Here is a 24,564-nt window from a genome sequence, read left to right on the forward strand (position 1 = left end):
TTATATATTATTTTTTGACTACATATTGAATACTCCTCAAAAGTCCTGGAATGCTGGGAGTTTTCATGATTGCCGAATGAAAAACGCCAGTGGATAATGGTTTTTCATTGAAGCCCACGAACTTGGCTAAGCAAAGTGGTGTTTAATAACAAGAATCACCGGCGTTGGTCCGCATGCTGTGAACGAAAAGTGAGATTTTGAATGAATTAAATGAAAAAAAGCCTGTAAATAATAGTTTTTCAGAAATACGCCTGAACCTGGCTTAAGTAAACCGGCGCTTGTGAACAGGAATCACCGGCGGTCCTTACGAAGTGTTTCCCATAAAGCGAGATGTCGAGGTGATGGGCAACTTTTGAAGGCTGTAGCTCAATGAGAATGTGGATGAATAGCCAGTTTGCGAAACCATTTCTAGATGTCGATGTAGGATAAGGTTGGCGCTAAAAATGCGCTTATTTCTATTTTCGATCGCACAAGTTTGAGACCATGCACAAAAATTTCCCCATTGGTCGAAACTTTTAACGAGCCTACAGTCCTTTTTGTGAAATAGCCGAACTTTCATAGTAAAAGTTGGGCTATTTCGACTGAAATGAAATATATACACGAGGCTATTCATTTTTTTGCAAGGATTTAAGAGGTCACATGATGAGTTTATTTCTAGTAAGATTTACGAATCAAGTACCGTACTGTTTTTCGGTAGCTCGCGTTCTCATCTCCAAGCAAAGTGAGAGTGAGAATGACACGCGTTTTGATGTAGTCATGAGCGTAAAGATTGCAGGGAAATAACGTATTTCAGCCATCACAAAAAATGAATAGCCTCGTGTATGTATTTCAATTCAGTCGAAATAGCCCAACTTTTACTATGAAAGTTCGGCTATTTCACAAAAAGGACTGTAGATGATTCCACTGCAAGAAATGTAACCAGCCTGAGGACGCCATCACGTGCAGGCAGCAGGCAAGCACATTACCATAAATGGAAATTCTGCACCATCTTTCTCAGGCTGGGATAGAACTCGAGTTATTAGCAAAGTCGAAAATAGGCTGTGAAGTGGTTCTTTTGCATGCATGCAAATTGTCAGCCGCACTGAAAAAAAAAAAAGCATGTCCCGAAAGCCGCCTGACAAAGTTGAACAGTGTCTTCGGGAAGCTGCCTCTTGCGGTGCGCCGCATGGAATCTGAAATAAGAGACTGTCGCAGTTGAAGATGCAAAGACGGAAAGGTAGGAGTATGAAGAAAGGAGAGAAAAGTTGAGAGAGAAGCGAAGCGTGTGAGTTGAAAGAAAGTAAATGGATTGTGGGAGAGCATGCATGCATGCTTTTTTTTTTTTTTTTTTTTTTTCAGTGCGGCTCAATGCAAATGGTAAATGTATGGATAGAGGGGCACTGGTCAAGGAAGAGCTGGATAGTATTTTTTGCTTGGGGCCAGCGTAGAAAGGTCTCTCGTAGATGATCGAGGTTGCCCAAGGCCTCGGCAATCCTGTGAAGACCATCCTTGATCTGGTATAGATCCATACTGACATAGACCAGACGAGGGTTTCTCTGGATGAGAGCCTCCCAGATGTCGACGGTCCAAAGAAGGGTCGTCTTGCGGAAGTAGTCTTCCCAGTAACGGATCTCTCTATCAAAGAATGGACATGCCCGACATTCAGTCCTCTTTGAGAGGAACTCCTCGACGGTCGCATGCGTCAGGTTGGTGCAGGTATCGCCCAGGTACTGGAGGGAATGGACATTGGCGGTGGAGATAGTCCTGATGTGGTGTGCGTACTTGTAGACCTGGCTTCCGCCGAGTTTCTTTGGGAACCAAAACTGAAGCCATTTTTCGAAACGGGATTTTCGGTTGGTTTGGTTCTCGTGGCTGTGGAAGTCAAAGTCGAAGACACAGATGTGTCGATAGAGCTGAGGAATGAAGGTACTGAACCAGGTTCGGTCGACACGGACACAGGCTGCGAGGTCAGGAGGCGTGAGGTCGATTGCGATGAGCTCGGCCAGTTCAGGAATGAGCACAGTGCGTTCGCTCATTGTTCAATCAGGAATGGCAGGTGAATGGGAAAAGAGGACAGGAGAGAGAGTGCGGGGTAGAGTAAGAAGCGAAGGAGGGTGTGCGGGGCAGACTACAGGGACAGAAGAGGCAGTGAGACAGACTTGGTTTACAGCACAGCCGCAGGGTCGATCAACACGCTACATATACACTGTAGATCCTTTATGGCCCACAGAGCAGAGGGTCAGTTAACGGCGAGAGGGGGAAAAGAGAAGAGAGAAGGATCGACGCGAGAAAGAGGGGTCGACGCAAGAGAAGGAGGAGGGGGGAATAGATGTCTCACCCTCGCACGTGGCGCTTGGTCTCCTTCAACAGCGCAATTGGGCGAGTACATTCCCTCGGGTGGGGCTGGCCTGCTCTCTCCTCCACTTTCTTCCTTCCGAATGGTCGCTGTGCATCGTATCATCCCATTTCGTATTTGCTCCGCTGCCCCGCCTTTAAAAAAGAAAGATGTCTACTCTCCGCTCCTTGGCCTCAGTCTCCAGACCCTTCCTCCGCAACTCGCTCAAGATCACTTCTTTCAAGCCCAGCACTGCTGCTGTCCAGCCAAAGGTAACCTCAGCCAGCCAACCAACCACCCTAGACTATTCAGGAGTAAAAACATACCCATCCATTCAATCAGGAACACTCACCATCGCTCCATCGCTCCATCGCATCCACTCTCTTCTCTCCTCTCTCTTCCTCATCATCAAACAAGATCATCTCAAGCATGCTCCATAGAAACTACACCAGTGCTGCCCCCGCGACCTTCCCTGGTCTGGGCCAGCCCGATATGACCAAGGGACCCCTCTACCGCTACGACACTGCCCTCCCCAAACTGCCTGTCCCCACCCTAGAGGAGACCTGCGCACGCTACCTCAAGTCAGTTCGCCCTCTGCTCAACGACAAGGAGTTCGAGGAGACTACTGCCGCCGTTGCCGAGTTCAAGAAGCCCGGTGGTGTCGGTGAAGAGCTCCAGAGGCGCCTGCTCGCCAAGGCTAACGATCCCAAGACCGTCAACTGGCTTGAGGACTGGTGGAACGATCTCGCCTACTTTGGCTACCGTGATCCCGTCGTCATCTATGTCTCGTACTTTTACGTCTACAAGGACGATTCTATCCGCACGAAGCCCACCCAGCGTGCTGCCGCCATCATTCAGGCCGCCATGGACTTCCGTAGACAGGTCGTGGATGAGACTTTGCCACCCGAGATGGCCAGGAAGAGCCCCCTGGACTCCTCGACCTACAAGTACATGTTCAACGCCTGCAGATACCCTGCCAAGCCCAGCGACTTCGAGCTCGCCTTTGACCCCGCCAAGAACAACCACGTCGCCGTCGTCCGCCACAACCAGTTCTTCACCTTTGATCTGATCAAGGATGGCAAGCCTCTGAGCACTGCCGACATCGAGGCCCAGCTGGACGCCATCATCAAGTTGGCTGGCGACCGCAAGGACCCCGCCATCGGTGCTTTGACCTCGGATAACCGTGATATCTGGACCGAGGTATGTGTGCTGATTACTCCGACACTCATTTTTATTCTAAAGCGACAAAAGATTGAACATTCCACAGGACTAGAGCCGACACGGTTTTTCTTGACAAGGAGACAAAAGAGCATTGCAGGAAGCGGACCCATTGGATGCCATCCTTGTCGACCTCATTTATTACGACAATACTTCGCTTCAGCAAGCACGGATCGGCTTCTATAATTTAAAGTTCGGCGTTCGTCGGGGAGGCCGCTGTTTGGTGAATGGTAGATACTTTGGGATCCAACCTGGGCTGGGCCTGATCGTCATTCTCGGCCCGATACTGCAATCAGCGGCAGTGAAAGCAAGGAAACCTCAATTTTGACGGACACAATTCATCCGTTGATGTTTTGTGCCATTTAACACTTGCATTTACTGACTCGACCGAAACTTTTTTTTATTTTATTTTTGCGCTCCATCTACTAGGCCCGTAAGACGTTGATCAACGCTGGCTCTCATAACGAGAAGCTCCTCCGCAAGATCGAGTCCTCGGTTTTCTTGCTCTGCTTGGACGACTCCAGCCTCGTCACTCGTGATGAGATCTCGCGCGCCTGCTGGCACGGAGATGGCCGCAACCGTTTCTTTGACAAGGCCCTCCAATTCATTGTCTTTGAGAACGGCAAGGCCGGTTTCATGGGCGAGGTAGGGAAATGAAAGCAGTTGCTGTTCGATATTCAACGATCATCAGAACTCACAATATACTGCAGGGATACTGACGGAGGTGAAAAATGCATTGGATATCAAAATAGCATTCTACCATGGACGGAACTCCCACCTGCCGCTTGAACGACTATGTCTGCACGTCTTTGGCCAAGAACAAGATCGATCACGGATCTGCCACGGTCTCCTCCAGCTTAGAGGTCCCTCAGAAGCTCAACTTTGCCTTCAACACTGCCGTCCACAAGGCGATCGAGACCTCGGAGAAGAACTTTGAGGAGCTGATCAACAAGCACGGCCTCTATGTCCAGAACTACGAGGGATATGGCAAGGGCTTGATCAAGAAGTTCAAGTGCTCCCCTGATGCCTATGTTCAGATGATCATCCAGCTCGCCTACTACAAGATGCACGGTGTTTCTCGCCCCACCTACGAGTCTGCCCAGGTTCGCAAGTTCCAGCACGGCCGTACTGAGACCTGCCGTACTGTCAGCACTGAGTCAGTTGCTTGGGTCAAGTCCATGGTGGACCCTCATGTCTCTGCTGCTGATAAGACTGCTCTGTTCAAGAAGGCACTCGATTCGCATGTGAGCTACATGGCCAATGCTGTGGAGGGTAAGGGTGTCGATCGTCACCTGCTGGGTCTCCGTCTGTCGCTCAAGTCACACGAGAGCAAGCCTACGATCTTCACCCAGGAGATTTTCAGCCGCTCGAGCCACTGGAACCTGTCGACCTCTCAGCTGTCGTGCGAGTACTTTGATGGTTACGGCTGGGGCGAGGTCGTGCCTGATGGTTACGGAGTTGCCTACATGATCAACGAGAACAACCTCAGCTTCAACGTCGCTGCTTTGAACGAAATGCGTCCTCACCACCTGCACCACTACTTGAAGGAGGCTGCCACTGAGATGAGGAAGCTGTTTGAGCAAACCTTGCTCGAGGCTCCCAAGTCCAAGCTGTAAATCTTGCTCCTTGCAAACAAAAACGAAGCACACTACACACCACTTTATGGTCTAGACAACACATCAATAAAAACAACACATGTATAGATAAGATTGTGCCTTGCTAGTCTATCCTCTGAGTGCAGTATCCTACAAATTGCAAGACGAGTCCACTCGGTGGACATGCTCCTTCAGCTTGAGCGAGAAGCGTTGGCTGTGACATGTTTCAGTCGCGTAAACAAAAAGTGAAACCTGATGGAGCTGCTCAGGTACCACCAGCCATCGAAAAGAAGGGCAATTGATTAGGATCTCCCCGCATTTCGTGCGAGGGCGTTTAGGGGGGAGAGATATGGTTACTACAGAAGGTTCCAATGCCTGAAACAGCATGCAAGAGACAACCGACTGGCAGAAGCAAAGGCATGGATGCAGAGAAAGCAAGAGGAAGTACAGACGCGTATATGTATATACCCTACTGCCGGAGCCTAGCACGGTCGTGTGCAGCCAGGCACACAATGTCCTGGGTCGGTCGGAAGCAGCTACCCCGCATTTTTCTAGTTCCGTTGTAAAAAAAACTGGGGCCCAGCTCAGTTCCGTCTTGTTCCTCGATCATCGGAACCGCTCCGACGCCTCCGTGGTCCCCAGTTTTTTGTAAATGTTTACCCCGTATGCTTCTCCACATTCCTTTGTTATTAATACAAATCCCCCCTATGTGCTTCATTGTTTCCTAGAAACGTTTATATACCGGTCGTTCTCTGCCTTCTTCATGCTTTTTTTTTTTTTATTCTACAGCCACACTCATCCATCTCCACTCTTTTCTTCCACCGAACGGACACTACCTCTTCTTCCAAAGAACTCATATCTCCTCTCAAAAACAAACAACAATGGCCAACCCCACTGTCAACGTCTACCTCGACAAGCAAGAGTACGGAAAGGACAGGGTCCGTCTGCTCAAGGTCCATCGCGACTCCAAGGTTCATCGAGTCGACGATCTCACGATCCGCTGCCTTCTCTCCGGCGCCTCCTTCACGACCTCCTACACAGAGGCCTCGAACAAGGCCGTCGTCGCAACGGATTCCGTCAAGAACACCTGCTATGTCCTCGCCAAATCCTCCAAGGTCGTCGACACGCTCGAACTCTTCGCTGCCGAGATCGCCAACCATTTCCTGAACACCTACGCCTGGGTCGAGGGCGCTCATGTCACGATCATCCGCCACCGCTGGGCCCGCATGATCATCGACGGCAAGCCCCACACACACTCTTTCTGGCGTGATGGTGATGAGACCCGTCAGACCGACATCTTCATCAAGCGTGGCGCCAGCGGCCGCCGATCCGTCGAGCTCAAATCCGCGATCGCGGGATTGTTGGTTCTCAAGACCACAGGTTCGTCGTTCGAGGATTTTGTGCGCGACGAGTACACGACCTTAGCCGAAGCCAAGGACCGTATCCTCTCGACCTGTGTCGATGCGAACTGGGAGTTCAATGTGCCCTCGGCCTCGACCGAGAACCTGTTATCGAACATGGCCCAGATCCCATTCAACAAGATCTATGACTCTGTAAGGGATGTGACCTGCAAGACCTTTGCCGAGGACGAGTCGGCCTCGGTCCAGGCGACGCTCTACAAGATGGCGGCCCAGTCGATCCAGAACTGGAAGTGGTTGGACCGTGTCTCGTACGCATTGCCCAACCGTCATTTCTTTGCGGTTGATTTGAGCTACTTCAGGGGCACGAAGAACTTGGCGGAGCATGCGGATGTCTACCAGCCCCTCTCCGACCCTTCGGGCTTGATCAGCGCGACCGTCGCACGCGCTCCTGATACCTCTGCTCGTCTGTAAAAGATTGCGGTTTTTTTCATATTATTTTTCAGCGAGATCTAGACCATGCTGATTATTTTCGTGGGTAGAAGTAGCGGAGGAGCAAAACGCATACATTAAAAGCATACCAGTGTAAATACTTATCACAACTTCACTCGACCCTTCAACTGCAATTGCTATGTTTGTACATTAAAAAAAAATATGCTTGCATGCACGATGATCACTACTTTCCCTTCCTTTCTCTTTCTCTTCCTTTGTCGTCGCTAGCCTTACTCCTGCTTGCTGCCCTTCCCCTCCTCCTTCGTCTCCTCCTTCTTCTCTTCCGTCTTCTTACTAGCGCCTACGCTCTTGCTGTTCGGGTTATTCGCCAGCTCCTCAATTCCATCCACATCTACAATCCCCTTCACATCTTCATTTTCGACCGCGTTCATGATCGCCCTCGCCAAAGTCTCCATGCTCGCCGGTGGTGTCGACATTGCTTGTGCAAACGGAATTGTACCCCTCAACGAGTTGCCGAGCACCGCGCTCGAGATCTGAAGCAATCCTGCCAGGGGCAACGTGATAGGTCTTTCGGGCGTGGACAAGAATCCGGGACGGAAGATGATGGGCCGGAAACCGGATGGGTGGGTCAATAAAGCATGTTCGGCCTCGCGTTTCGTGGTGATGTAGCGGTTAGGGACCATGGGTGGTGAGAATGCTGCAGAGATGTATACGAAGCTGTCGACACCCGCCTTGCCTGCCTCGTTTGCCACCGTGATCGCTAATATTTATGAGAAGTTCCTATGGTTAGTGACACATTGTAAATGCCTCCCTCTATTCGTCTGAATATCTATACATCGTCCTTCGTACCGGTGTCGCGGTTGACCTTCTCATAGGTGAGTCCAGACTTGGGCGTCTTTGAGGTATCGAGTGGGTTCTGCCCACGGAACGTAGACTGCACGTTCTTAGTGAGGTCGTTCAGGGATTGACTGTGAAGGATCTCCTTGTAGTTGTCCTCGAGCAGAAGGCCGACTGTGTGAACGACCGCGTTGGTACCAACGATCGTGTCCTTGTAAGAATTCGGTTCCAGTGAATCGCCCTTCGCCCAATTGACCTATAGCAACACAAAAAACAAAGTTTCAGTTGGTCAATGCGGATCACTGTACTTGGTGCAAATTGGTTGACTGGTAAGCTTAGGAATAGGGTGCCCATTGCTGATACCTTCTGTGTCCATCCCTGAGGTGCAACGAAGTCGGCCTTGGTGGCTTCGGTCATAGTGGGCTTTCCTCGTCGGCTATTTGATAACGATGACATAAATAGTAAATAGGCCAATATGGAACAGAATGGTGGAGACATTGTAGTTGTGTTGGTCATCTTTGAGTACCTCAAGCTGGTGACATCCCATCCTCTGGCGACAGCCAGCTTGCAGACCTGGAATCCTAGAATGGCGTTCGGGTATTCCACAAGAGGAAGGAGGGCGTTAACGATGTATTTGCAAATTTAATGAATGTAAGGACAAATACTCCAAACTCGACGTTACCAACTCCACCCGTTCCACCGACGACCAGCAGTTTCTTGGCCAAAGCTTGGATTGAGGGAGAGACCATGACTTGAATGCGATGTGTTGTGATTGAGTTTTTGAATGCAAAAGTATGGGAAAATTGGAATGAAAGGAAGGGTTGGATGAGAAGAGCTGAGGTTGCGATCCGCTTGCCTTTAAAAAAAACCCAGCGCATTCCGCAGAGGGGGGTGACTGCCATATGTCGCGACTATCCCGTACGGAAATACTGGCGCGGTACGCCCAAACGCGCTTCTTTGTTGGGATGGTTGGCGTCCAGTTTCACTTGGTGCAATTGGAGCCTTCGTTCAATTGCAATCATTGCAATCACTGCGGGAAATAAGGGTGGTCCCTGCTCAGCGCGAATTGATTGGTCAATTGCATCTCCTATGAAACAGAAACCGACCAACCAAGCCCAACTCTTGCCAAAGTCATACGTTCGGCGTGATTCTTTTAATCTTCCCATCAACCCATTGCACTCCATTACCGACATCCACATCGACATCCACATCCAAAAGAACAGGCTGCCTGCACTCCCAGCAATAAATACAAGTACACACATCCTTTGTCCCTATTCGCACCTCAGATTCACCGTTGACACTCAACCACACCAAACACCGCTACCGCTCCAATTTTCACACGCTTCAAAAAACATACTGGGACTTACGCCGAACTGGAACACCAAGCATGAAATTCCTCGAATATCCCGGCCTCGACGACATCAACAGTGCCCTCAACTTTGACACGCCCGAATGCAAAGTACACGGACGTATCGAACCATACTCGTGTAAGGCTCTCAACCACCAGAGTTCTAAAAGGTCTATGCTCAAGTAGCGGACACAATTGACGTGCATCACCCCAACCTTTTCTCCTCAGCCTTTTTACAAAGAGCACTGGGCGAAGCATAACCTTGTCATGTCCTCTGCAGCCTCAACGCAACTATCATTCGATGCCCCTCTGCAGTTCCCACAAAAAAACCTTCCCTTCTCCACACTTTGACAATGCGCTTTCAAAAACGAACTCTTATCAACGTTAATCTAGCCGTGCTAATCCCATGTTCCTGTCTCTACTTTTATTTTATTTTATTCTTTTCCTTCCTCTCAACAGGCAAGGCAGCAGGAGCAGACAAGAAATTGTACAAGCAATTGGAGAACAAATATGATCCGTCCTCGAACAACATGCTGAGTCCTCCGGATGATGACGGATTTAGTATTCGAAACATCATCTCACCCTTCGGACCCATGGACCAACCCGCCTCCCGAAAGACGCTATTTTATCTGATCGGAACCCTGAATGCCTCTTTCCCAGATTATGACTTCTCGTGCGTTCAGCTTCTTTCTTTTTTTTTTTTTTTTTTTTTTCGACGATATTATGCTTGGATAGCTCTAGTTGGAATGCTGACCGATGGAATTTGGCATATGCTAATACTACGTTCTGGTCCTTCATTACCTGTTTCGGTGAACGAGTAGCGATGTGAAACCGGAGCAATTTCGAAAAGAGCCCTCGATCTCGATCGTGGTGAATTCCATCAACGCAACGCTGTTCAACCACGGGAACGAGCGTGCGGTGAAGGAATTGCGCCTGTGGGACTCGATCGACCAATTGATCGATCTTCAGGACTCGGATGTATACTCCTATAACCCGGAAAGTGACTCGGACCCGAATGATGAGGAAGGTGGTGGCACCCTGTAAGTTTGACTGCGTTTGCTTCCATTTTTTTTTTGGCATCAAATGGAATATGTGCGTGGTGATGATACAGATTCTGACCAGAAAAGAAAAAACACGTACGCGTGATAATCAATTTTAGGTGGTCATTCAACTACTTCTTCTTCAACCGGAAACTGAAGCGAATTATCTATTTCACGATGCGAGGGGTCAGCTACGGCGTCATGACAGAGGAGGATGTCGATGAGGACGACGATAACTTTTCGAACACGGATGATGACGAGAACTCTGGATTTGGACATCGTCGGAAACGGTATGTCGGGCGAACGGAATTTCTTAAACAAGAAAAGTACTTGAGTCACTTCGTAGCCTGTTCTCTCTTTCCCTTTCTCCTCATGACATAATTTGGGGGCTTTTTTTTTTTTTTTTTTTTGTATGTTAGATACGATGCGGACGAGGACGACTTCATTGCGGGAGATATGGATATGCAGTAGAATTCCTCAAAAGGAATTTGATCCGCATCCATGGCGACCTTCAGGAAGGGAGCCCCTATGGTTCAGATCCATCCCAGGAAATCGTCCGAGGATATTGCATAATGTCTCCACAGAACATCGCCCAGGAAGCAAGGAAAAGACTTGGCGACTTCTGGTTTTGCAAGTAGATACTATCAAATCATCATAAAGAAGATTTGGTCTGCATTGCTATGCAGGGGATATTTTTATATGAAAATCGTACAGATTGCAAAAGTGGACCGATCATGTCTTGAGTATACCACTGTATCCTACTCAAACAAAAAGAGCCTACTCATATGGGCGGCAGCTCTGGCACAGCCCCATAGACCTGCTTAAATGCATCTCCATACTTGGACAACCACGCAACCCTGGCCTGCCGTCGTCGCTCGACCCGCTCCTCCTCTGTCTCCTGGTCATCATCCTCATCATCCTCATCCTCGTCATCATCATACTCCATATCCTCCTCCTCCTCATCCTCATCTTCATCCTCTTCCTGCACATCCGCATCTTCGCCGTTCCTGTGATCGCGACTAGACAGATCCTGATCCGTACGGATGATGCGCACAGGGCTCTGCACCTTGATCTGGAAATCCAAATGCTGCTTCTCGAGCGGAGATAAACGGCTGGGATGGCTATCGAAGGGGTGGTGCAGACGTGCTCGCGGGCTGGCAGAGCTCGGGCTCCGCGCAATCGTCGTCACTCCATTGCCAAGGCTCTGGTGTTGTTGAGTCGTCATTGCAGTGATAGAGCTTCTGGTTCTCTGTGTCAAAACGAGCGGTCTCTCGAGCACGACGTTTGAATGGGGGTCAGACATACCGCGGTTGACGGGTGAGAACGATGGCGAAGTAGTCAGGGGAGATGCTGCAGCTGCGGAACGGCCGAACGTCATGTTAACACCCGCCGCTGAGAAGGTTCCAGGGTGACCCATCACCGGAACTGCGGGAGATGTCGAAGTTCCATTGCCCTGCATCAAATGTTGATAATGGTTATGGTACTCCAGATCCGGGAAGGAGACCTGGGAGGCTCTGGGTGAAGGCGCTGGTGTTGATCCCTTTGCAAACGTAACCTTCTTCCTCCGCAAGGGCGCAAACGTCTTCAATCCATTTGCTCCATCCAAAGAGACGACTCTTCGCTTTTTGAGACACGACTTGAGTGGCCGCGGAGGCGGCAACTGAGATGTCTGGGACAGTCGTCTCCTGCGCAGCACAGCGCCACCATGACTCCCATTGCCACTGTCGTTGATGTTGTTGGCTCCCTCGCCCGTCATCACTGCAGCCGTATGGCCCACTGACGAAAGCAATGTCAGCGCCGAGAGCGTTGTTGCTGCTAGAGTGAACGCCGTAGACTGCTGTTGTGGCGAGAGCAAAGACAAGTTCGTATTCGATCCATTCGGCGAGATCGATCCACGAGCTCGCAGAAGTGGGGATGATAAAGACTTTGCAATCTTGGCGACGAGACCGTGATTCGATCGGCTGTCACTACTACAGCTGCTGCTATCATCGTCGCGGGGTGTACTGCTCGCGCTCAGAGAGCGGAAATTCGAGGCCATATTCTGGTGTCCGTAAGAAGGTTGCTGCTGACGAGGTGAACTCGATACGCCCTTGGTCTGAGCAGCACCTGAACCAAACAGCTCAGAAACCGGAGATGAGCACATCACAATGGGCGTGGTCATCTTCATCTCACTGCTGGTGACGCTATTGCTGCTGGCACTATCGCCACCGCCGAGCGATTTTAAGGCATCTGGGAATGCCATTACCTGTGCTGAAGGAGAGGGCAATGCTGCAGATGTGAGGTCGAACAAGAGGGGCAATGCTGGCTGAACGCTGATCGAGGATGTACCCCCAATGCTCGAAGAACGATCTGACCCATGAAACGACGCTGGGGAGCAAGGAGCTGAGCCGGCCCGTGATAGCGAATCCTTGTCGTGTGGAGGATGTCGATTGGAATTGTTGTTTTTAACAAAGGTTTTGGTGCTGTTGACGGTAATCTTTGGAATAGCATCACCACCTTTTAAGATCACTGTGCTTCCTTCTGATTTTCTGTACCGAAGTGGTACTTTTGGTGTAATTGAGGATTCCTTGCCCATGAATACAGCCGCGATTCGTGCCACGTTTGATTTGAACGCCTCGGACTCCATCTTGGACAGGCGCGAGCTCGAGACGGTCCCCTCGATTTCCCTTTTCGTGGCGCTTGAATTCTGTTTGAGTCCTAAATCGATCCTGGAAACGGAAGTTACCTTCTTGTTTGAGTCCATCAAGGTCGCTCGAACGACTTGGTCCTTAGAAGAGATGCCAGAAAACTTGTCCTGTATGGCCTTGAGACTTGAGCTGCGAATGTTGACGATGAATTTTGGAGTATCCTCCGGGTCCTTTGAAGAAGCGGCCTTGTCTTGAGATTGCTCCCCGGCTGTGCTTTCAGGCAGATTTAGCACCTTGTGTGACTCCTTGACGTCGATCGCCGTTACATCCGCCGCTCTAAAATCCTTCTCAGTTGAGCCCATATCTTCATCCTTTTCTGCCATGCTGCTGTCGTCGCTGTCAGGCGCCTTCACTTCCGCGCCATTGTCCGCATCCGAGGTCGCGATCTCCTTGTTCAGGTTCAATCTATCCAAGGTGGACATAGCACTCAGATCTGGAGATTGACTTTCTATTCGCTTGATAAGGATAGGCACAGGTGGCATCGCGATTTGAACAGAATTGGAAACACACGAGATCGCGCCAGAGATGGTTGAAATCCGATTGTGATTGTACTGCGAGACAATCTCGATCGGCAACTCCAGAAACGCACCCATGCGGCCCTTGAAGAAGAATTTGATTACGAACATGTACTCGACCTTCATAAGTTCGCGTTCCAAAATCGTCAATGCATTTTCCTATAATGAAAAGAATATAAGAAAGCTGGTCAACGTGCAATCCAATTTGATGCAACGGACAAGAGAAGTAGCTGTCTTACAGGGATGCGCATGCTCAGCTTGTATACCGACAAGGACTTTGCTGTCCTAAAATCTTCATAGTCTTCGTAATATCCCTTCAGATGGTTATCGTTTGCGTGGCTCTCCTCCGATTGCGCCGGGACGTAATCCTTCGCGATCTTCACCACATGCGTGTCAACCAGTTTCCGCCGCGATGTCTCCTTCGCTGCAGCATTCTTCTCCATTACTTCCTGCGCACCCTCAATCTCCTCAGACATCCTAGCTCTTGAAGCTATCGGCGACACAACCGCACATGCGTCATCATGGTCGAGCAGCGAAAACACCTGGATGGTCTCCACAAGCGAGACCTTGATATCCACAACCTTCATCAGATCAGATTTGACAATAAACATGTCTAGAGTCACTTGGTCCCCCGCTGCTACCACAGATTTGTCAATGTGAGCTCCGAACCCTACCTCGTCCAGTCCATCAGAACTCTTTCTCCGCATATTACTCTGACGGGTACGTCCACTTGTGTACTGTATGTGCGGCTGTAGTTGTACCTGCTCTAGTTCCATCTTTCGCTGCTTCAGCTGCTGTTGACGATACGGATCTTCTGCCGAGATCATCCCATCATCCTGAAAACACGTGTTATGGCTCGCCGCCGACACCTTCTCTTCCGAGAGTTGCAGTTGCAACTGCAGAGAACCCATTGCGTGCATTGCGGTTTGCGACCTCATCATCGTCTGCGCCTCAAAAGGAAACAGGCTATTCCCAGCCGCTACAGATGATCCGGGTCCTACGGCCGTCGTTGATTGGAACGATCTCTGTCTCTGGTGCTGCTGATGATGATGGCGACGGCTCTGCTCATGGCTATGGCTCCGCTGGTGACGATACCTTCCATATCCGTGGCTATTGCTATAGGTATAATGATGATGCTGGCTCGATGTTGCAGGCCCAAGTCCCCAGAGACTGTAGGGTTTTACAACGGCTGTGCCCAGAACAGAGTTGGCCTTGAGAATCACGAAGCGTACGCTGGAAGAGGTCTTGGATGTACCCGAGGATGTGGAGATGGTAGAGTAGGTCGGTGAACGCCTGACGTCTGCCTCGTTGGAGATGAACTGCAAAGGTCCTTCAGGGCCGATACCGCACGGGGATGCGGTTTTAGTGGCGGCACAGATTTGGACAAGCTCAAAGAGCGAGACAGGTAGAGGGTGCTGGAGCACAAACATTTCTTTTCCGAGACGAATATGGACATTTCTGAGTGTGGAAAATGAGGAGACCCACGAACGGTGTTAGATGATATTATTGAAGTCCATAGAAGTGAAAAGAAATAGTCCCCTATGGTCAATAATTGCCAATAGTCGATAGTCGATGGTTGACGAACGCTAAAATAGACTTACGCTGTCAGTTGATAGCTAATAGAGGCGTGGGCGCTCTTGAATGTGCCGCTGACCTTTTCGGGGACGCGCATCTGGAAGGATATCCCCTGGCAGGTTCCTGGGGCGATACATCCTGACTGAAACGACTCTGGCACCTCAGAAGTAGGAGAATCGAGGGCAGAGGTGGCAGATGTATGAGTGTTTGTTCGGATAAAGGACGGGGCTATTGGGACATCGGAAGAGGGCGAAGCAGATGCAGAAGTCGATGCAGGAGTAGAAGATGAAGAAGCCGAAGAAGACGAAGAAGAGGAAGTGCCATGTACCCATTTGAGCTCCTCCAAAGGCAGAACCTGAGTTTTGTGCAAAAAGCAATGCTGCTCGGCTCGCGCTCGTGAAAGAAGCCCGGCTCCTGTTGTCACTTCTGCATTAAAAAAAAAAAAAAAAAAAAGTGGGGGGTACAAATCCCTGTCAATTTTTCGTGCCTTCGCCAAGTTTTCGTGTCTTCGCCAATTTTTCGTGCCTTCGCCATCTTCCTCGCCAGCTATTTTTACATTTCAGCACTCTTGGGCCCGTACCTTCAACCCCAATAAGGTCCACTTCAATATGTTCGACATGGACTATGCGGTTATCGTATAACGATTGTTTCTGCGCTTCTTTTCTCTTCTTGTTCTTGCTCAGGGTCTTTTTCGTCTTCAGTTCCGATTCTGTCAGCTCCCTTGCGCTGATTACTAGTACACCTCGCAACATCTCGCCTCCGGCCTTTACTGGTTCTGGCAATCTCCAGTCCAACTTTACAGCCGGATGCTTGACCAGCATCTTGCACACACGGGGCCGCTCCGAGGACTGTATGCCATGGCTATGAGTGGAATGGTCGCGATCAGGCTGACCATGCTGGTAACGTTGATGCTCCTGCTGCTGTTCGTAATCATTTTTAGTGTAGGTGCAATTTCCAGCTGGTCCTGCTCTGTGTTTTTCCGGAGCTGACGATGGCGAAGTCGACGGGTCGGGAATCGAAGGCGTCTTTGGCGATGGAATCGAGTTTACGGTGAAAGGCAAGGGGTCAGAACTAGGCGTTGAGGAGGATGAGGATGGGGACAAATGGGACGGGTCAGCTACCGTGCGGGATGGACACTGTTGTTTTCCATGTTGAGGGCATGGGGTTGTTGATATGGTCAGCAATTGTGGTGTACGGATGCTGCAGCACTTTAATGTAGGGTCGACTAATAAACCCCACGATCCATTCTCCGCTCTTCGAATTCTTTTGCCTGTAAATCCCTCATCGGCTACGGCACTTTTCTGCTGTCCCTTATCCTGCGCTTCATCGTAACGGTCTAAATGTCCTTGCGAGTGCTCGTTAGAAGGGACGATCCCAACTTTTGAATAAGAGAAACGCTTGTTATTTTTGTGTTTTTTGTTGAAGTGGCCGTTGCCTGCATTGTGACATTGTTGGTGAAGGTGTTGTTGGTGGTGGTGAGGGAGTCGGTGATGGTGCGTATAGGAATGGCTAAAGTGCTGTCGAGAGGGCGAGTGCATTTGTTGACCTAGTGTTTGTTGTTGTTTTTCTTTTGTTTTTTCGCCTTGGTGCATTAGCTGTTTTTTCTTTGTTGTATCTGTGGTGGCGATGGTTGTCAATGCGAAGCGGGGCTGAGCGCCTGTGCAAGCATCGCACAGCATATCCGGCGCAACTTTGACAGTGGCCTGGATCTTCAGTTCTTCGCCATTCTGGCGATCTAGACGCCGCTGCTTTATAGGGTCGCTGGTTGTCTCGACTAATGTCTCTTTGAAATTTTCGGAGGCCAATGTTGCCGTTGCTGTTGCTGTTGTCACTATGTCACTGAGGGTGTTGGGATAATGAATCATGGACTGGGACGATTCTAGCAAAACAAGACTTGCGTCATTCATTGTTGAGTGCAGGCTGGAGGGCATAAAGGTATTCGCTGGTGAGCAATGGTATCGGCTTTGTCGCTGTAGTTTTCTGATCAACCGGATGCTGCAAGGAGAGATCAGTTGAGAATCAAAAGCGTTGGTAGGCGAAGTTGAAAGGGACAAAACAAACAGAATAAAAATAGGAAAGCGAAGTGTGTGAAAATGTCATAGAGGCGTTCAATAGGTCAGAAGGAGGATGTAATTGAGTGCAACATTAGTCGTCTCTCTATTATCGCATGACTCTATACTGCATCAACCGCCTTTTTTTGCTGTTGTTCATTCTTTACTGCCAGCTCCTCGATCGAGTAAGGATCTGCTTCTGCAAGTAAACAATACGAAGCAGCACAATGACGCGTGGGAACCGTGGCGAACGACCAGGATGAAGGTACGGAAACGGTAGTGGAAAGAAAAAAAGGTCGACGATTGGATGTGGCGGTATCCAATTCATAATTCCTTGAGTCTAATTACTGTTCTTACTCAGAGAGGGCGAGGGAGAAAGGCGAGTTATGTTTACCTCTTTGCGGGAAGGGAGAGGGTAGTGAGATGATGACGAAAAGCAGGGGGGAGGGAGCAGTAGCAGTTGGATGCTAGACAAAACATATGCAGTTGAAAATGAGGCTCAGTGTCAGGAAGAGGTGGAGTTGCAAGCAGCAATTCAGGCAAACAAAAATCGGACGCAGAGAGAGACGCAGAAAGAGAGAGAAGACGAATGTCTGTGCAACACAACGAACGACACATAAACCAAGCCATTCACACACGCATCGACACCGCGTCTTCCCTCAGTCGCTCATCCACTCATTCATATCCACATCGGTACATATATTCCAGTTCCGTTTCTTGACCAGCACCGACAAAGGCAAGGACCATAGCTATACAGATACATCTACGCTAGACAGAGGGTCATGTTTCAGGGTGCATCAGAACAGATTTTGATTCCTAGAAAAGCGCATTTTTTATTTTTATTTTATAAGCTTCTATCAAAAGTATATTTGAAGGTAAGAAATGTCTAAGTCTATTTAAGTGGATGTACAAAACTGTTCTCAGATTTTGGCGGGAAAAAAAAAAAGACAAATCTGTGACACAAACAAAAAGGGCACTCAAGGGAGCTGCACCTTCATCGACGCACAATCGTCGTAATTGCGATCCTTTGTTTGGCTGGCCGTCCTGTTAATTGCCGCCTTGACCTTGCCCGGCGGCAGGAGGCGCTGGAGCTGCGTGCACTGGAGGTCCCAGTGGTGGGTTATTGTTAGGTTGGTGTGGGGTCACATTAACAATATCGGCCGAAAGATGTTCATTGTCCGGGCGGCTGCTGCTCTTAATGAGCTTTGCAGAGTTCATCATGTCGGTTAAAGATACTCCTTCTTTGATGAGCGGGTTGGATTTGGCCTTGGAGGACAGATGCTGTCAAAAAGCTTGTTGAGGCGGACAAGACGGAGTGGGGATCGAAGATGGCGACGGGTGTTGAAGAACTTCGAGCTGTGGTTGCAAGCAAAACAGAACAGACGAAACCGGAGGTATTTATGTGAAGGGCAGGTGAATATGCGATGTTGGCTTGCAGAGGCGGATCAAATGAAGGATGCTGAAGGCGATGAGGGAAAAAAATAGGTACAAATCCCTTTCTTTTATATGTAGTACCACTATGATGACTTTGCTCTTCTGCTTTGATGGCTATTGCTGGTTATTGCTGCTATTCTTCTCTATAGTAGGGCCATTTTGATGGTGGCAAAGGTTGATAAATTCCCGATTTGAAGAAAGGGCAATGAGATAAAAAAAGAGATGGGCGAAGGTCAGGTGGCAAAGCGAGGGAATTAGTCGAAAGAGACCCTGGAATAACTTAGAAGTCCAGTGGAAAGACACTCTTATCCTATGTAGTGGGTTCGTCATTTTTTTTGCTGCAATTGCTTCCAATCGATATAAAAGGACAATACCGACTGAATCTAAGCGGTGGCATATCGATTCTCAGAGAAACGAAGCAGGCGAGAGAAAAATGTATGCTGTAAGCTGGCATTAGGCATCCAGCTGCATCCTCTCCTAGTATAGCGGTCGACTCAGTCCTCGTTTACTCATCAATCTTGCGTCTATGGGCCATTCAGGTGCGGTAGTCTCGAGACCTATTTCCTTCCAGAGTCGCGCGTATTTTGAATTTCCAATATTCAGGACCAAATTTATCTACGCGTGTTCCTGAATAACCTAATTGCTTTTAGACTACCATTGATCTCTGCACATGGACGAGTCTTAGCATAGCATACACGAACAGCGGCGTACAACACCGAAACTATGGGCAACACCGCAGAAAGTATGCGAGCAGTCATTTGCTCCACAGTGAGTTCGAACGGTTTCAGAGACTCTGCATGAACTCGCTGCGCAAAATAGGATTACAGAGAGTCACCGGATACTCCAGGCGGATATTGTTTCGCTATAACGGGGGATTAAACAGACAGGGATAAAACTGATGAGGAATACGACTGGACTAAAATAAAAAAAAAATGAGTGGCCATCCAGTCGCTCACGGTTTCGGCCATTTGGAAAGAAGTACACCGTCGCGGGAAGGTTTTGACATACCTTTTTGATCGATTCCCATGAAAAATGCCCCCTTTTGTGCGAAAATGACTGTTTGCCTGCTTGTGTTTCCATTGTCCCAAATGAGGTTGTCGATGGACCCTTTTGTCATACCCTGCCGTCAAAAGGGCTAAAGTGGGCACAATGTTTTGTCTTGTACGATGTTAATTGGGAACACCACTCATTTTTTTGCCATAACTCTAGGACAGAATGAAGAGAATCCAGCTCTGCAGCCACCAAGTTTTAGTCTATATAAGAGTATTGTTTGCTCAATTGGCCTCGATAAAGCAAACCTTCCATTGCCTTTCTAGCCTTTCATCATTGCGGCCGACTCCGCCAATTGATGATTTTGTCCTTGGTCATGAGGGGAAAAAAAATCGCATTTTGATGTGCTAATGCTAGCATGAAATGGCGTAGATTTGTGTGGAAAACGCGCCGGCACACAAATGGACAGCATACCAGTAAGCCGGTCGACGCGGGTGTTTCTTTAATTCACCAACACCTAGTTATGCTGCAGCACAACGTACGTACCATTGTTTTTCTTATACCATAGGCAAAATTCACGGGGTCCTCCCTTCTTTTACAATGAGCCGCAAACGCAGGAAAAAAAATGTAGAAAAAAAAAGAGTTCCTATGTAAGTTTTACCTCATGACCGAGCTGTAATCAGCTATGGAAAGGAAAAATGGAAAGGGACAATGGAAAGGGACAATGGACAGGGATAACAGAAAAACTGCGCCAAATATTGGATTCAATACAACTATGCAAGCAAAGTGGCAGTAATGAAAGGCGCGATTTTGGGAAAACCAACTAACTCAGCCTCGGGAGCCGCCTGTCGACTCTTCTCGGTGCGCCTTATGGTCCCAACGAGACGATAAGGCATTACACATGCTAAACGGACAACTTATGCAGGCCGGTTTTTTTCCGTGTGTAAGCAAAGAAAAATAAAAAGATGAAAAGCTGGAGTATTGCAATTTTGGAACTTCAGATGTATATTCAGCCTCAAGGAAAAATAACATTTTCATGCAACATTTGCCTCGATTCCCCGAGTCTACTTTGATTGCCCTTGCATCCTTTTAACCCTAAAAAACGAAGACCTCATTATCAATGATAGCGACCTGCCTGCATTCAATGATGCTCCGATTGAATACCAAGGTTCTATGTTTTTAACACTTTCTCATGAAGATTACGGCTTTTGCTTTGGCGCCGCGTGTGTTTTTTTTTTTTTTTTCAAAGGCTCTTTTATTACCTTTTTTATTACTGAAGCATATCTTCACGAGCAATTTACCTGAGGTAGGTAAGGCTGGAGAGGGAGATGTCGAGGAATAATGCACTTTTTTTTTTTTGTTCTCTCTTGATAAATCTCGTTCTATAAAGCGGTGAGTTTTGACATTCAGGGGATCATGGACGAAAATCTAATTCAACGAGGCGATGGTTGCCCGTCTCTTGCTAGGTACTGGTCGCAATGGCCTGGTTTGCGACGTAAAAAGTTACGCCAAAAAATGTACCCGCAAGCGACATGGCGGCAGCACATGAAGTAGGACCCATACCGCAGCAGCGAGCTATGATATCGTCGTCTTGATCACGATGAGATTCTTGCAAGATATCCAACTCGTGTTGGGAGTTGTCGATGTCGCTAGTCACAGGGGGGGTTTGCTCCTCTAGCACCAGTGCATGGAGTTGCTGCTCGATCTGCTGGATCTGGGCATCCTCCAATGGCAGCAGGAGGATCCCTGGGAGGGGCTGCTGGAGCTTAGGTGGAGCGGGGACTGGAGCAGCAGGTGTTCGGATCGTTGGGTTTTGCCCATGAATGGGGAAACGTCGTGAAGTAAAATTCATGGCGGGTATTGTAGAAAATGAAGGAAATACAGTAGTGAAAAAAAGTAAAAGCGAAAGTGAAAGTGAAAGGGGAAAGAGCGCAGGGTGCAGGGTCTATGGAGGCTGATGAATGGTGGTGTGGAGGAGTCCCTGTTTTATATACTTCTCGTCGATCTATCCCTGATTCATTTTTGTATTGTATATGTACATCGTGGAAAAAAATGCTTTGCACATGGTTCCTGACTAGCCAGAGAGCGAGTGGGAAAGAACGAAGGATGACTTTGTCTTCCAAAGCCAAATGCTCTCAGCTATTTGTGCATGATCCTTTGGGCAATAACGACCATTGTACCCGTCGACTTTACTCTCAGAGAGAATTGTGTCCTTTGCGGAACTTCTCTTCATCTCCGTCGATTTCGGCTACAAGAGTGTGGATGAAATTCATGAAGCAATCCTCCTTTGATTGATTGAAGTTAAGAACGCTCCAATAGAGGCCATTTATGTCATGTCACACACAGCCAGAGAGTAAAGTAGAGTTTAGGACTATTTACTATTATTATTTCATGTGCCTGTGAATATAGACGTTATTTATGATGGGACGATGTGCGCTTGCGAGTGTTCGACCAAGAGGGGGATCGGCGATGAAAATGGCTCCCTCAAGGAACAAAAGAAAGGATATCAAAAGAAAACCGGTGAAGAATTTTGAACTCGACATCACCATTGCTCCATCTATCCAGGAAAAGCACACCAAGCGGGAGACGGTAGGCGAAATAGCGGTCCTCGGTATCGACGGAAGCTACTTGTTCATTGTCGAGAGTCGTATCAATTGCTCGATCGGGCCAGGGTAAACCTTGGTAGTCTTGCTCGTCTGAAGGCCCGTTTGTTCCTCAACGGTCATGTTTTCGGATGGCCCTTTGGTCGAGAGATCTGCATCGGATGATGCAGCGGTAAGGATAGGCAGGGGTTCGGCAGCAATTACGGTATCGGGCGGAAGGACATCGAGAGAGGGGTTGCAAGAACGGTTGGGAAAGCGGTGGGCAGTGGCAGATATATAAACTTTTCGAAGAGAGGTACGGGTGTGAATGGAAGGGTAGGTCTGGGTGGGTGGGTGCGAAGTGAGGAAGTGGGAGGGGAAAACAAATAATCCAAAAAGTAGTGTCCAGGTCCGGGTATCAAATGAGTGGTGCGGTTGGAGTACGAAGGGTATCCGCTTGGGGCAGGCTTAAGGATGACTTAGTTACGGTTGGCTATGGCCTTGTAGAGGAGGTAAAAGCAGAGCGGGGTGCCCACTGATACTACAGCCCCAATCCAATACTTCGGACAGTACATCGTACACACCATAGTGTCTTCACCATTGTTGGTAAGAACATCCTCGTTTGGAGGGGCAAGGACGTTAGAGGGCTGCTCCCCTGCCGAAAAGTCATGAACATCGATCACAACGGCATCTGGAGGCATCACCATCTCGTCTGCCGCCATATCAGCTTGAGGGTCGGCCGGGACAGCGTGCTGGTTAGGTAGACTATCACCGGGGACGGCGGCAGTATTATTAAATCGTCTGGAGCTGGAACTAAACATGACTGGCAATTGCGGAAATGGAGGGGTTGGTCGTAAATGAAGGGATGAAGACGAGCAAGGCCGTTGGTCGTGGTCGTCGTCAGGGATGTGTGTAGAGGGAAGAGGAAGTAGGAAGACAAAGAAAGAAAAAAAGAGAGCAATTATACATTTTTTGAACCTTTAGTTGCATATCATAAACACACACACAGTCCAGTTATTCCCTCATTAAAATACATGAGTATACAACCACACTTTTGGTGTGCTGGAACTTTTAGAACCGCGAGAAGGTTCGGTGTTTGATATAAGAAGACTTGTGAGGACATTTGGACACATTCCATCGAAAGCGAAGTTTTTCCTAGCAGCGACTATACTACAGTATTCAACAGCGTGCGGTCACCAAATGCGGATTATACCAACAACACCATAGAAAAGCTGCACGTTATCTTCTCCATGCCTATTCTTTGCATCCATCCAACAGCTGCCGTGCCCTAGAATAAAATAGATCTTTATGTCTCTGATTCCTTTTCAGCTTATCAAATGGCGTTGGAGACAAAAAACATTCCGTCGAATTACAGTTGCATGCCGAGATTGTGTTAAACATTTGGGCTGCGCGCTTTGCTTCATACCAGAAGCCCAAAACACATCGATATACAGGAGCGAAATTCAATTCCTGAAGGTTGCTCGGTGTCTACTACACAGATGTATTTAATTTATCTAATAAACAGATTGGAGATTTCATTGGACAAGGTTAGTCGAAAATAAAAGAAAAGGAGGAAGAACGGGAGGCGTCATTGGTAACATTCTGGCTATCACCGAGAATTGTGCCCATCGCTTGATCAGGTCTGCATGAGAAGGTGAACTGGCTAGCATGGGAAGAGGTTGCGCGCAGGGAAAAGCGATGAAGGCGTAACAAACACCAGAGGGGAGGGAGGAAGGTGTAATCTATTGGACTGCGGTAGGCGGATGAAACTAAATACGTATAGGGCAGGGCATCGCTTAAAACGGATGCTGATCGGCCAGTTGCCATGACCATTAACACGATCAACAGAACTCAGAACTTTGCGCTGGACGAGACTTAGAACCATTCTGGGAGTCTTTTGTCTAACCAGTTGTTGGTAAATCCAAGCGCGTGAGGACACATAGCGATATTTTATCTGGCTGCTCTGGTGAGAGGTGTAATATCAACAATGTCAACGCTGAGGTGGTACTGGGCGTTGGGATTCCGCGGTAAATTGAAATCTGCTCTTGCGGATAAACATTGTGGAGTGAGGATGGGAATACAACATAAATAAATAAAGGCCTTTTAGATGGCCAAGCGAAGGCTGACGCTGGACTAGGGAGAATGAAAACAAAAGAGAATTAAGAGAGAGCCGAGAGAGTGCTGATGGCGGGCAAAGTATGAGGCGAAAGAAGCGAGGAAGAAGTGTTAGCAGAGGTATGGAAAACCAAAGAAGGCGTGCTATGACAAAGTCGATGAGAGCTTGTAGAAGGTTCCTGATGGAGCAGAAGGAAGTAAGGTAATGAAGGAAGAGACGGCAAAAAAGAGACCTGGGTGAGGAGGTTAGGTACAATCAAGACAGATCGAGCGTGCTCTACTTCTCATTCTGTCTGTTGCGTACCGCGACGATACAGGTAGTCTATGCGTATTCTGAAAATGGATGCACCGTGGAGATTGAGATAGGCTACGAGATACTTGCGCGCGCAACAAGAGCAGAAGGGGTTACACCCGCTCTCGGCAATGTGTGACGGAAATAGTGGAGATGGGTA

General features: G+C 48.6%; 8 protein-coding genes across 8 annotated transcripts; 3 read left to right on the forward strand and 5 right to left on the reverse strand.

The window, feature by feature from the left end:
- Window positions 1-18: 18 nt before the first annotated feature.
- Window positions 19-588, reverse strand: BC939DRAFT_469158 (uncharacterized protein). The gene is made up of 2 exons (XM_051557989.1): window positions 309-588; window positions 19-176 (listed from the first exon to the last, which is right to left on the reverse strand). The coding sequence occupies exons 1-2, from the start codon at window positions 557-559 to the stop codon at window positions 143-145; spliced, it is 285 nt and encodes a 94-aa protein (XP_051406500.1). The 5' UTR covers window positions 560-588; the 3' UTR covers window positions 19-142.
- A 215-nt stretch (window positions 589-803) lies between these two features.
- On the reverse strand, window positions 804-2,116 carry BC939DRAFT_44507 (uncharacterized protein). The gene is made up of 2 exons (XM_051554757.1): window positions 1,356-2,116; window positions 804-1,071 (listed from the first exon to the last, which is right to left on the reverse strand). Exons 1-2 carry the CDS (start codon window positions 2,013-2,015, stop codon window positions 994-996), a joined length of 738 nt encoding a protein of 245 aa, XP_051406501.1. The 5' UTR covers window positions 2,016-2,116; the 3' UTR covers window positions 804-993.
- A 627-nt stretch (window positions 2,117-2,743) lies between these two features.
- On the forward strand, window positions 2,744-5,148 carry BC939DRAFT_403830 (acyltransferase ChoActase/COT/CPT; the record flags this gene model as incomplete). Its single annotated transcript, XM_051552770.1, has 3 exons — window positions 2,744-3,514; window positions 3,962-4,177; window positions 4,285-5,148. The coding sequence occupies 3 exons, from the start codon at window positions 2,744-2,746 to the stop codon at window positions 5,146-5,148; spliced, it is 1,851 nt and encodes a 616-aa protein (XP_051406502.1).
- Window positions 5,149-5,829: 681 nt separating this feature from the next.
- Window positions 5,830-7,092, forward strand: BC939DRAFT_469166 (uncharacterized protein). Its single transcript, XM_051557990.1, has one exon. It carries the CDS (start codon window positions 6,009-6,011, stop codon window positions 6,957-6,959), a length of 951 nt encoding a protein of 316 aa, XP_051406503.1. The 5' UTR covers window positions 5,830-6,008; the 3' UTR covers window positions 6,960-7,092.
- Window positions 7,067-8,595, reverse strand: BC939DRAFT_469168 (uncharacterized protein). The gene is made up of 5 exons (XM_051557991.1): window positions 8,458-8,595; window positions 8,302-8,356; window positions 8,139-8,211; window positions 7,788-8,031; window positions 7,067-7,698 (listed from the first exon to the last, which is right to left on the reverse strand). The coding sequence occupies exons 1-5, from the start codon at window positions 8,522-8,524 to the stop codon at window positions 7,208-7,210; spliced, it is 930 nt and encodes a 309-aa protein (XP_051406504.1). The 5' UTR covers window positions 8,525-8,595; the 3' UTR covers window positions 7,067-7,207.
- Window positions 8,596-8,826: 231 nt separating this feature from the next.
- BC939DRAFT_469175 (Maf1 regulator-domain-containing protein) lies at window positions 8,827-10,870 on the forward strand. Its single transcript, XM_051557992.1, has 5 exons — window positions 8,827-9,262; window positions 9,583-9,796; window positions 9,945-10,163; window positions 10,283-10,453; window positions 10,583-10,870. The coding sequence occupies exons 1-5, from the start codon at window positions 9,163-9,165 to the stop codon at window positions 10,632-10,634; spliced, it is 756 nt and encodes a 251-aa protein (XP_051406505.1). The 5' UTR covers window positions 8,827-9,162; the 3' UTR covers window positions 10,635-10,870.
- A 74-nt stretch (window positions 10,871-10,944) lies between these two features.
- Window positions 10,945-16,847, reverse strand: BC939DRAFT_482043 (uncharacterized protein; the record flags this gene model as incomplete). Its single annotated transcript, XM_051559081.1, has 5 exons — window positions 10,945-13,524; window positions 13,605-14,102; window positions 14,127-14,823; window positions 14,967-15,366; window positions 15,521-16,847. The coding sequence occupies 5 exons, from the start codon at window positions 16,845-16,847 to the stop codon at window positions 10,945-10,947; spliced, it is 5,502 nt and encodes a 1,833-aa protein (XP_051406506.1).
- Window positions 16,848-22,283: 5,436 nt separating this feature from the next.
- On the reverse strand, window positions 22,284-22,924 carry BC939DRAFT_44835 (uncharacterized protein). Its single transcript, XM_051555210.1, has one exon. The coding sequence runs from the start codon at window positions 22,816-22,818 to the stop codon at window positions 22,477-22,479; it is 342 nt and encodes a 113-aa protein (XP_051406507.1). The 5' UTR covers window positions 22,819-22,924; the 3' UTR covers window positions 22,284-22,476.
- Window positions 22,925-24,564: the final 1,640 nt, after the last annotated feature.

This window comes from Gamsiella multidivaricata, assembly GCF_025024155.1.
Source record: "Gamsiella multidivaricata strain RSA 2152 chromosome Unknown BC939scaffold_126, whole genome shotgun sequence".
NCBI classification, from domain to species: domain Eukaryota; kingdom Fungi; phylum Mortierellomycota; class Mortierellomycetes; order Mortierellales; family Mortierellaceae; genus Gamsiella; species Gamsiella multidivaricata.

Excerpts from the sequence above, each read along its gene's own strand:
- BC939DRAFT_469158 (XM_051557989.1), bottom strand. The coding sequence starts at position 559 with ATGAAAGTTCGGCTATTTCACAAAAAGGACTGTAGGCTCGTTAAAAGT. Across the intron at positions 177-308 it reads CGCTTTATGGGAAACACTTC|CATGCGGACCAACGCCGGTG; the intron begins GTAAGGACCGCC and ends TTTCGTTCACAG.
- BC939DRAFT_44507 (XM_051554757.1), bottom strand. The coding sequence starts at position 2,015 with ATGAGCGAACGCACTGTGCTCATTCCTGAACTGGCCGAGCTCATCGCA. Across the intron at positions 1,072-1,355 it reads CCTCTATCCATACATTTACC|AATTTGCATGCATGCAAAAG; the intron begins ATTTGCATTGAG and ends AGTGCGGCTGAC.
- BC939DRAFT_469166 (XM_051557990.1), top strand. The coding sequence starts at position 6,009 with ATGGCCAACCCCACTGTCAACGTCTACCTCGACAAGCAAGAGTACGGA.
- BC939DRAFT_469168 (XM_051557991.1), bottom strand. The coding sequence starts at position 8,524 with ATGGTCTCTCCCTCAATCCAAGCTTTGGCCAAGAAACTGCTGGTCGTC. Across the intron at positions 8,212-8,301 it reads TGGGATGTCACCAGCTTGAG|CCGACGAGGAAAGCCCACTA; the intron begins GTACTCAAAGAT and ends GTTATCAAATAG. Across the intron at positions 8,032-8,138 it reads CTCAGGGATGGACACAGAAG|GTCAATTGGGCGAAGGGCGA; the intron begins GTATCAGCAATG and ends GTGTTGCTATAG.
- BC939DRAFT_469175 (XM_051557992.1), top strand. The coding sequence starts at position 9,163 with ATGAAATTCCTCGAATATCCCGGCCTCGACGACATCAACAGTGCCCTC. Across the intron at positions 10,164-10,282 it reads GAGGAAGGTGGTGGCACCCT|GTGGTCATTCAACTACTTCT; the intron begins GTAAGTTTGACT and ends AATCAATTTTAG. Across the intron at positions 10,454-10,582 it reads TTTGGACATCGTCGGAAACG|ATACGATGCGGACGAGGACG; the intron begins GTATGTCGGGCG and ends TTTGTATGTTAG.
- BC939DRAFT_44835 (XM_051555210.1), bottom strand. The coding sequence starts at position 22,818 with ATGTTTAGTTCCAGCTCCAGACGATTTAATAATACTGCCGCCGTCCCC.